This window comes from Propithecus coquereli, unplaced genomic scaffold (genome assembly GCF_000956105.1).
Source record: "Propithecus coquereli isolate 6110/MARCELLA unplaced genomic scaffold, Pcoq_1.0 Scaffold188, whole genome shotgun sequence".
NCBI classification, from domain to species: Eukaryota; Metazoa; Chordata; class Mammalia; order Primates; family Indriidae; genus Propithecus; species Propithecus coquereli.
This window is the reverse complement of record NW_012143634.1, coordinates 2,318,695-2,330,282: the sequence shown is the minus strand read 5'-3', so window position 1 is coordinate 2,330,282 and position 11,588 is coordinate 2,318,695. Positions and strand designations below refer to the sequence as shown.

The following is an 11,588-nucleotide window of genomic DNA, read 5'->3' as shown; positions in this document are numbered from 1 at the left end:
GCCACGGCACTCACGCTAGCCTGGGCAAAAGAGTGAGACTCTGTCTCAAAAAAAAAAAAAAAAAAAGTCTAGCTCCACAAGGTTTGGTTTGGTGGGGCATGAGAAGGACAGGACCACTCTCTCTCTCTGTCTCTGTCTCTCTCTCTTTCTATTATAGTTTGCCGTGGAATGGGACAAAGGGTTGTCCCCATTGGATTTTAAATAATGTTGAATTTTATATAACTTCTGCTTTTTTCTAAGCTTTTCTAATCATCTTCAAGAAAATAATCTGGATGATAACATCTGTCTTTATCTCCCAGCTGCTTCGTACTGCTGTAGCCTGAGCACCTTCCCCATCCTACTGTACATCGCTCACACAATAAATCAGCAGTTGAGGGGTTAGCCTTCCCAGTGAGCTGCATGCAACTTTCACAGAGACCTCTACTTAGAATCTTCAGGCCCCCAAGTGTGTGATTTCCTGCCTTTCCCAATCCAGCAGAAGGGTCTTCCAGGCATCCTTAAACTTAGACTAAATGGAGAGTTGTCTCCTCTGCCCAATTGTAAAACCAAGAGCACATTAGTTTCAAAAAATTACTTTTTGGGCTCTTAAGTCATTCTATCTCCAGACATGCTGATTCAAAATGTTGCAACTTGTTTAAATGCTATCAGTGGTCGTTTCCGAGAAGTACTATCAAAAGGTTACCTGTCAAAACCCTACAGCACAGCCTCTCATAATCATGATCTTCTACCTTTCTAGTTCTCTTGTTCAAATCCCTCTAATATGAATGTTCTGCAATCAGACAAGAGCCTCCAATCTTTTAACCTTTTACTTGAACCTACCAAGCAGCTATCTCCTTCACAGTCTCACTTTCTCCTTTGTCCATCTGGGATTCCATTGTCCATTTTTACAATCACTTTCAGTATCTTCAATTCCCTGTGAGAAATCCTACAGGTAACTACAAAAAATGGTGGTAGCATTAGAGGAAGAATAGAGGTGCACACCAACAGTGCTATTTTCCCAAGAACCCAGAATCTGAGCTGGATCCAAAACAGTGGCTTGGGATAGATGGACACCCCCGACCTTCTGTATCTTGACGTCACAGATTGGGCTGTCTGTTTCATAACTTTTCCCCTGGCTACACTGCCACAATTTTCTCCAGTAAAAGAAGAAATCCATTTTCCACATCAGGAGCCCAGAATGTCAGCTCTAAATAAATGCACAGTGTGGTAAGTGAAGAATCGGATTCCCTGGAGTGTGTTTGGGCCAGTGTAGTGATCAGCCTCCACATTCCACCCCTGCTCTGGGAGCTCTCAGGGCACCGAAGAGTGGTTATCCAGAACTGATGAGGCTAAGCACCCTGCCCAGGCCCTAATGGCTGTTTGAACCCCTGGTCAAGACCACTAAAGAACATGAAAAAGGTTACATCCTTTAATGGTCTCCACCTCCAACTGACTGAAGCTTCATGATTAGAACATCTTGTGATGTACAAAGCAAAAATGCTATTCATTGTCTGTTTAGCTTAGGGTCCCCTGGCAAGCAGCCTCTGAGACGGATTTGTGTATAGAAGCTTTATCAGGGTTTAACACATGTAAAGAAGTAAGGGAAGCAACATTGGGCAGAGGAAAGAGTTGAACTGAGACACAGACACAACAGAGAAATCAGTCAATCCTGTAGTGAATTCTGAAGCTGAGATGACCCTTCAGAATCATCCTGGATTGAGGTAAAGAGGCCAGGCCTTCATAGCCCCATACTGGTTGCAGGATGCCCCCAGGGAAGGGGCATGCCCGTGGGTGAGCTAGCTCCCTTCAATCAAGGGCAATTTCCAGAGAGGGCCTCAGCTGTGAACCAGCAGCAGTCGACACTCTCAGCAAGCCCCGAAGGGAGCAGGGCAGCCTACTACGGCATCCACTACACTGCCATTTCGGGGCCAACAGTAAAAGGAGCCGAAACTGAAATGTCAACACCGTATGTATGTTAGAACACAGATTTAAGTTTCAACCACTTAAATCTATATTTTAAGGAAGAATATTTGAATTGGCTGGTTGTCTCTCTGATAAATCTTATCACCAAATCTTCTTTCAGGGCCTCTGAGGCCCTTCAGGTGAAGCTGCCATCCTCCTCTGTGTCATCTGAACCAGATGAATGAGGCTTTCGCAGCAACCACCACCCCTCAGAGCATTCACCTGTACACATCTGCTTGGTGTATCTCTTAAAGATGGGCCCATGTATTATCCATCTGTATATTCCCACACCTTGCCCAATATTTGGTAAATAGGGCACTTGATAAGGGTTATTGAATGAATGAACAAATGAATGAACAAATGGACAAACTTATCTTTCTCCCTGCAGAAACAACATAGGGAAATACATTTGATGAAAGGAGGACAACTCATTTTCATGCACATCGTTATATGTGCTTACCGTCGGTGTTTAACAAGGGATGTTTGATTTCGACTAACTGGCATAGCATAAAAGGGCTATTCTGAAACAGTCAACTGTATCTTATGGGTCTCCTAAATAAACTGAACTCTATCACAGGATTTGAATGCAAACTAGAGTGGAAATTAAAATGTAAAACATGAAACAGCTGTTTGATCAGCTGTTACAATAGACCGTGGACAAAAGCTATATTCACGTTTTATCTAGATGGGTAAAAATAATTACTCATAGAAAATGGTCTGTTACAAGGCTATTTTCTGCACTGAAACACAACGGTTATCTAATTAATGATGCCAAACTTCTTAGAAGCACAGGATAAATAGTATCCAATAAATTTAAAAGTAGTATAAAAATATATATTTCTAGTAAATAATGGTAGGCATAAGATCGTAATTGCAAAAAACCAGTTTGCCTGCATATTATACAGGGCTAAATTTACTTGTAACCACTAAAATTTTACAAAACTGAAGATATTCATAATTTCTAGTACCTACAACTTCATTAATTTACAACTATGAACTGGTGAAGAATCAGGATTGTCTCTGTACTGTGCCAGAGGTGGGGAGAAATGTTGGTTTCCTGCTGAAATGGCCAAGAAGAAGCCATTATTAAAATTACACCATGAAGTAAACTGGTAAGACTTTCTTGGGGTAACAATTTTGCAACAATTATTAAATGCCTTAAAAGGATTCCCAATATTTACTTCTAGAAATTTCCTAAAGAAATTTCCTAAAGAAATAATCAGAATTATGCACAACAATTTAGGCTCATAATAGCTTTGTTTAAAACAGCAGAAATTTGAAAATAACACAAATCTTCAGCAACAGGAGATTGGTTAAATAACTTATAATCATATGAACTAATATTATAAAGTTATCAAGATCACATGGAAGAACATTTAAGACATGGTTAAACATTCATAATATGTTGTTATTTATTTTAAAAGGGATACAAATGAGTACAGTAAATACAACATATGCTATACATAAAGAAAAGATAGGTGGCAATACTAATAGTGGTTAGGTTTTTGTGGGGTTCAATTACAGACGATTTTCATTTTATTTTTGCCATTTTCTGTAATTCACAGATTTTCACAGTAAATATGCATTATTTCTGCAATTCGTGTTATTAAAACATATTCCCATCTCTCTAAAAAATAAAATTCCTCATACTGTAAATCACTACGGTAGAATGAGATTGCATCTTTCATTTATATCAGTAGCCTTTCTCTTTAAAAACTTTTAAAGGAATTTTGGTTATTAATTAATTTAGTTATTAATTCTTCACTTTATCCTTCTGAGAAAGATGCTGTGCGGGATGACAAAAGCTCTTCCAAAGAGCTTGTTTCTTTAATGTAGAAGACTGGAAAATAACCCAAAGAAGTGAGATATAATTAAAGATATAATTATCAAGACACAGTTTAAGACAGAAACACAAGTGGGATGACAAGAATAAAAAGTAGCCCCAACTCCAAAAGATGACATCAGGATTCCAAATTCAATATAAAAAAAAAAATCTTTAGAAATGTTGGATAGGTTAATCAAAAGGGAGGATTATTTAGGCTAAAAGGAGAGCCTAGTAGAACCTTCATCATCGTGCAATTTGATAAATTTTGAGAAGGAGGAGGCCAGTATGAAAAATGGCCTAGGTAAGAGATGCCCAACTTAAGATCAAGAGCTTAAACTTCAGATATGACGTGGAAATTAACTAGCCTATGACATTTAGATGCCATTAAATGGAGACTATGGTAAAACGAATAACATTTGAAAGGTCAGACTTACCTGAAGATGCTTTCTGAGGGTGTCCCCTCTCTCACAAAACAAAAGGTTTCAATGGCAGTTTTTATATAACAAATAGGATGAACTATTCACTTTGTGTTTGAGATTGCCCAAGATGTGTGTTTATCATTTAGTAAACCGGGTCACAGCCCCTGGGGAGAAAATCTCTTTGTTTTTATTTTTTTTTTTATGAAAAAAGGAAAATTTTAAGTACAATCAAGTCCTTCAATTCCAATGATAAAACTTCAGAGGGGAGACATTGATTATTGTCTGTGATACTTTTCTGGGTAGGCTCTCAGCAAGACAGTGAAGAAAACAAAGTGCATCTTTGAAGACCTCCTCCTACCCATTCTTGCCTCCTCTCTACCCCCATTTTGCTTGAAACCTCCCTTGGACATTCAGGATAACCTGATTCATTATAATCAGGCTCATCATCTCTCAACCTGTTCCTCAATTTCTATCCATTTCTTGGCTTCCCCAGCTATCAGCCACATGACTACCCACCCAAACCTGGGTTGTTCAGAATCTGTTCAATTCCACTCCCTTAATGAGACTTTCTCCAATTCCCAGGGACTTCAGTGATTTCTTCTGCCTAGCTTTGCCCTTAAGTCCCACAGTTCTGAATTCAATTATATATTATTTTTCATTGTTCCCTATTGCATGTATGTACTAGTCTTATGTCTTTGGCTACATTTTAAGTTTCCTGTAAGAAATTGGTCTTATTCTTTTTCTATACTTCCCTTCAGTAAATAAATGCATGCTGACTTGGGAAACATTGCTAACAGGGACTTGCCTTTCTATACTACCTTTATTTACTGAGTTAACTGAGGAGGCTGAAGATAGACCCATTTTGTGAACATGAATAGAAACAATATATTTGAAATAGTCCTGATTTTTACCTCCCACCCAGCACCATTTGGTCAATTCCAATTGCATTTACTCCTAAGGCTAAGGGCTCATCTCCCAGGACAGTAATTTTATTCAAAAGAAGTGGCCGTGAGGTCTGGAGCCAGCCCTTGGGCCTCTCTAGATCTGCTTTTGCCTGGATGTACAACCAGGTGATCTTATCTAGTAGGTAAAATTCTAAAGATACTTCCATCTTTAGTCACCAATGAATCTATTAAATCAAAACATTGTTTAGCTCCGAAGAAGTTTGTTACCTGGATGTTCAAAATCAGGAAGGAATTTTATATCATTATGCCCGTCTCTTAGGGGAAATAACATTTTTGCAGACACATCACTACTAAGCTAAATCTTGAGATCCTTGCAAAGGGTAATGCTGCACGTTTAACCCGAGCAAATTTCTAAAGTATTCTGTTATGCAGATAAAAACACTTGTTTTTCAGACACATAATACATCTGGACATGGCCTCTTGATTTGACTTATGTTTTGGACCTAGAAGGGTATTTAATCTTGCAAGTTTCCAGGGTCCCCTCAGTTAAGTATTGCCAGTGACTTGTAAAAATACTAAAGTTAACATTTATTGAGCATTCCAGCAGTTAGCCCAGGACCATCCCCCCACTTTTTAAGTAAGCATCTTGAGGCAGAAGAAGTAGGTAACTTGACCAAGCTCCACATTTAGAGGAAAAGGTGGGATTCGAACCCAAGTCCCAGGCCCCCAGAGCCCTTGTGTTCAACATTTGTGTTATCCTCCTTCCTTTTTGTATAGAAATGTGTTTTGCACTTCTAGTTTCTGGCATATTTATCTCTTAAACATATATTAAAACAAGTAGAATTGAGACTTTTTCTTTAAATTGAGCTGCTGCTGACTTCCTGACATCATGTGTATTAGTAAATCATATACAAGCCAAGAAAGCAGAATGCTATTTTCCGTATGTGTGTGTGTGTGTGTGTGTGTGTGTGTGTGTGTGTGTGTGTGTGTCAGTGCATGCTCACACACAGCCACAAACCACTTCTTCAACTCAGTTTGTCAGTGGAGGAGGCTGGCACACTGGCACTTCAGACCCACTAGTGGCTAGTGTCCATTTTGTCAGGCTGATTGAAAACAATAGCCAACACCTATTGCGTGTTTGCCACATGCCAAGCCCCATTCCAAGCTCTTTACATGTATTTTCTCTTAATCCTCTCAGCCACTTTATGAAATAGATACCATCATGATACCCATTTTCCAGATGAGGAAACTAAGGTATGGGAATGTTAACTGTTTGCCTAAAGTGTCACAGCTAGTTAGTGGTGGAATAGGGTAGACACCATCCTCTTAACCCCTCTGCTCTACCACTGTCCCTGTGTGTACAGCAGGGAGCCTGGACCTCAACACTCAGCCACAGGAGAAGGAAACTGTGGCCATTATCAATGGCCAAGCCAAGCCTTATACCTGCCCTGGTGACTTCTGAGGACATACAAGGACCTAGAAATTGTGGCTCTAGTGGCACCTGGCTCAGCCCCCATAGCCCACCAACTGACTCCTTCCTCCAATGTGCCCCAGGTGTTAGAATTGAGCAGAAGAAACAAGGCTTTGTCATGCTTTACCTTCACAGAGCTGCTGTCATTCTAATCAACCTCCTGACACCTTGCCCAGCATGTAGACAGCGCCTGATAGCTTGATACGCTACCTCTTTTGATTATTTACTATTAAATATTATTAAATAAATAATATCATTTATTATTATATTAATGCATTTGTTTTCTATTTTAATTAAGACAGGATTCAGGTGGCTAAAATGAGGACCAGGTCAGAATCGGAGTAACAGCCAGGCTGGGGTGAGGCTGAAGTATAGATCTAGGGCTTCCAGAATTTCTTCTCATGAGGAACCCAGTGGTTCCCGAGCCCGAGATGAGCCTGAGTTCCTCAGGCCCATTGCATGGGGGTGGATAAAGGGATGGGCCGGATCAGAATGAGGCTGGAACCAAAAAGCAGGTCCTTACTGACCCCTACACATGCACCCCGCATCCTCTTGCCACCTTATATATGCCTCATATCCAGAAAAAATTGCTTGGTGAAAAGGAAGACATGAAAACACAGAAATGCCTCTTTCTTGCTCCCATAGATTGAAAAATGCTCCGACAAGGATATATTTTCCAAAAGGTAGAGCAAAGTAAAGCAAGGTAAAGCCATAATGATCACCGTTTATGGTCCTTAATGTGCATTCTTTTTAATCCTGTAAACAGGCCTGCCAGGAAGGTATTATGAGTTTCATTTTAAAGATAAGGCAGCTGAAGAACAGGAAATTTAGGTAACTTTTAAGGTTATACAATAGGTAAGTGTCAGAAAGGGGATTCCCAACCAGTCTGACACTGAAGCCTATGCTGTTTTTTAGCATTGCTATATTGCCTGTCTATATTCTGTCCTTGACTGGGATGTACAAATTTCCCAGCACATCTATACATTCAAATGGGTTAGAGAAGCCCAGGGAAGTTCTCCATTTTTCTTTACCAAAGGTGAGGGGGAGGCTTTGCCACATCTGCCCACCACATCCCTCAACTCATGACCCCTCGTGAGCTGTCTGTGACACTCCCTGCCCAGACCAGTACTGCCAGTCTACAGCAAGTCTCGCTCTCCTGGCCACACAGATCACCTGCCAGGTGTTAGTTACAATTGTCAATTCCAGTTTCCACTCTTCTAGGGATCTCAAACAAGTGCCTGCCACCCTCAGATGACCAAACCTCCTCTCCCAAGCCTGGCCAAAACTTTCTTGTTTCTGCTTTGAGTTGCCTTTTTTAGCTTTTATTCTGGGGACTGAGCAAGAGCCATTCTAGAATTGCAAAGGTAGTTCCTGTGGTTCCACCCCCAATCCAAATACTAAAGCTGAGACTCAGGACAGAAGCAACATGGTGCTGTCCAGCTCCGTGTGGGAGACATCATTGCTATGCCAAGTCTCCAGACATGACCAGCCCTGTGGGTAAAAGAGATTTCAGTAGGTATTCATTTATATACTGTACACACTTCTACAAAGCAAATCTACAATTGCCTTGGAAATTTTCAAACATCAAAAAAGAAAGTTATATATTAACTAGCTGTACTCTCAATACATCCCTATTTATCCCAAAGGGAGTGATTAAAATTTGCTGACAGCTCTAAAAATTATCAGGGAATTACCAGAATACTCCAAGTTTAATAATTAACAAAGTTTAAAAATCAGAGTCGAATTCAGAGACTTTTAAACAAAAATTATTGTGCCAGTCACCTACTAATTCTAAAATTCTACATTTTACACTCTTAGTTTTGGCCATTTCATCTATTTCAATGGCTTCAACTAAAACTTCTGTCATACACATCTGTAATCTCAAATTCTATCCCACATTTCCAACTGCTAGATTTCTCTCCCTGGGTCCTCCCAGCGCTTCCAATTCTAGATGTCCTATCTTTTCCCAAAACCTGTTCTCTGTCTTCTTCACGTCACTCTTTTTGCTAATATCATCACCGTATCCCCAGTCTGTTGACACACGGCACTCTGTGAACCAAAAGTCATCAGTGCTGTTTATTGACCACGGAAGAAGCTAAATCTTTTGGGGATGATATACAAGGCTCCCCACAATTCATCTTGACTGACTTTTTTACCTTTGTCTCCCTCCAGTCTTCCCCCACCTAGTTCTCCAGACTGAAGTTCTTAAGGTTTCCTAAACATATTATCATGTTCTTTCACATATTCGTGGTTTTATATTAGCTGTTCTTTAGCTTAAAATGCTTTTTTCATCTAGTCTCCTGGAGAATTCATATTCATCCTTTAAGACTCAGTTCAAATGTCACGTCCTCTACTAAGTCTTCCCAGATTTCTCAGAGTTTGACATTCTCTCCAATCACCTTCCCTAGAACTTTTTACAGGTACTGCATCTATCATAGGTCAAACAGTATTAATTGTTCATCACTCTGTCTCCCACATCACCTGGTGAGGGTCCATGGGTCAATGGACCTGCATAAGTCATCTTTTATTCCCTTTAGGACAGGAAGTAAATGTTCATTGAATGAATGAATAATGAATGAATGAATGGACTCCTCCTGTGGTATGCACCGTCTTCTATTGTCTTTGTTTGGGTATCCCATCTCTCTTCTTGGATTGACAAGTCTTCCAGGGCAAGAACAACGTGATCCATTTTTGAATCCCCTATCATAGCCTCCCCTAATGCCTATAGTTTGAATAAACGAGTAAAACTCTTGTGGAGCCTTGTGCTATATTTCAGACTTTGCAAAGCTATTTCAAAAACATTGATTCACCTGCCCTTCACAACAGCCCTGTAATCTAGCTATAACTAATTGGTGTTGTCCCCATGTAGCAGATAAAACAATCGAGTAAGGTTGGGCCTTGGAACCCTGTTTTCTTGGTTCTTAGAACAATGCCTATTCCATGGAGTGTTCTTAAGAAAAGGCAGATCTCTCATCAATCCCTTGTTTTGATCAGAGTAGGGGGGCAATGTAGAGGTTCACCACTGCTTGTAAAAACAGCCAAACCCTTATCTACCTTACCCGTATGAGTCTAATATGAATAATCTGAGTGAACTTAAAGGTTTGGAGAATGAATTAAAAAGAACAAAACAATAGGGGAAAAAGAGAAGAACTTGAACCCATTAGGCATACTGGGGTAAGAAAAGGATTCTAGGGGCCTGAAAAGAGAACCTTCAGCTTCTGTACGATCGGGTGCTGTGCAAGGCAGCACCAAGAGGCATTTAGTAATATTTTCTAAAACACCTAAGTAGGTATGCTTTTAAGAATAAGTTCCTCTAGGAGAGAAGATGTCAAAAATACTGAAAGAAAACTGAATCTATACACAGCTTTGGCCAACCTCAGCATGCTGTGGTTATGCATCTATGTACCTGCAGCGCTGGGCACAGGGCCTGGCACGGGTGAACTCACCAGGGCAGGCTGGACAGATGGGGTAGGCTGAGATCTGACCCAAAGGTACAGCGGGGGCAGCAGCACAGGACCAGGGTCAGCACCCAACCTCTAAGGCCTGTGTTTCCTCTCCAGCCACAGGAGAGTTCCAACACCTCTGCCTTGCCCTCCTCACAGGAAGCAAGGCCACCCCTGCCCCTGAAGGCTACCTAAGAACTGGTTAGGGCAAGTCTTAGACAACACATTCACAGGGGTCTGGAGGTGTCCTAATTACTGCTTGAGCACCAGGAGGCGCTGAGAGTTGGGCCAACATATCCCTGGGGTCTGTTAAACAGCCTGTGCTGGGAGATTGCTCATTCCCACAGACCCTACCCCTATATGATCAGCCTCCCCCTCCCCCACTAACCCCATTCCTTCTTCTGGCTTCTGTTTTTTTGTCGCCCCTGCTGCGTACACAGCCGCCCTGTGGCTAAGGGGGTATCTCTGTTCCTATCCTTGCCAAATATGGGCTGGGCCAGAGAGCCAAGTTGCAGCTTGGCCACCCTGTGTTTGGGGTAGCGGGGTGGGGAGGGAGAGGGGGAGAAGAGGCATTTGCCAAGATGGCCCTGCAGCCTCAGGTAGATAGACCCCTGACAATCATGGAACTGCAGAGATTCAGGGGGGTCTGGAAGGTCTTTGACAATCGATTGGCCAGGGCCCAACCTCTTCCTTCTGTTCAAGGTCATTTTCCCGAAGCCTGGATAATATTACGTCGTGGTCCGTGCCTGCTCCAAGCGAGGGTGCCCAGTGTCCACATCAAGCTGCAGCAATGACTGACCTTTGCGCCAACCCGCCGCCCCCCACCCCCACCCAGGAGGCGTCTCCTCTCTCCCCACCCCCTTTCTCCTGGCTTCGAAAATTGCAGCAAGGAAAGGCCTGCGTTCCCAGGGAGAAGGTCAAAGTCTGGCCGCAGACCAACAGGCTTCCTTCCAGCCCCTGGCTTCTGCCCCGGACGCACCAAATCCTTCAACCGAGGAAAGGTTCGGTGCGCAGCTCTCAGGACGCACTAGAGCCCCTCCCGTGCACATAGAGTCGCGGGGCTCCAGGGTCAGCCCGCGCCCCACTGCCGCCCCGCGCGCCTCCCCCAGGCGACCACCTGTCCGAGTGCGCGAAGAGGAAGGAGGGCGCGCAGCCGCGACTGACCTGAGATGCCGCCCCCCACCACGACCACGTCGCATTTGCTGCTCATGGTGCTCGCCCCGCTCCAGGTCGCCCCGGTGCCTGCCGCTCCGGTCTCTGGGCCTCGGCCCCGCCCGCCTGCCTGCTTGCCCTCCCGCCAGCCGCGCGCTGCCCCAGCGCACTAGCGCCTCGGCCAGCAGCTATATGACGGGCCCCAGGCGCCGGGACGCGCAGCCCCGCCCGCCCGCGACGCGCAGGCCGTTTGGAGCGCCCGGCCACCGCCCCCGCCGGCAGCTTGGCCCCCTCCCGCAGGCCTGGGAAGGGCGGGCGCCTGAGCCGAGAGGTCACTGGGGCCTCAAAGAGTCCCGCCCCGGGGCCATCAGCCCTGGGCCTTCTGCACGGTATTTTCCCATCAGCCTCCCTAGCGCTCTATTGAGCTTGGGA

At 43.4% G+C, this 11,588-nt stretch overlaps 1 protein-coding gene across 1 annotated transcript in view; it reads right to left on the bottom strand.

Annotated features, from left to right (window-relative positions):
* MAOB (monoamine oxidase B) overlaps positions 1–11,376 on the bottom strand; it is a 138,259-nt gene extending 126,883 nt beyond the window's left edge. Inside the window, exon 1 of the mRNA XM_012642795.1 lies at positions 11,169–11,376. Coding sequence (XP_012498249.1) covers positions 11,169–11,214 — 46 coding nt within the window. The 5' untranslated portion in view covers positions 11,215–11,376. The remainder of the gene's footprint in view (positions 1–11,168) is intronic.
* Between the last annotated feature and the right edge of the window lie 212 nt (positions 11,377–11,588).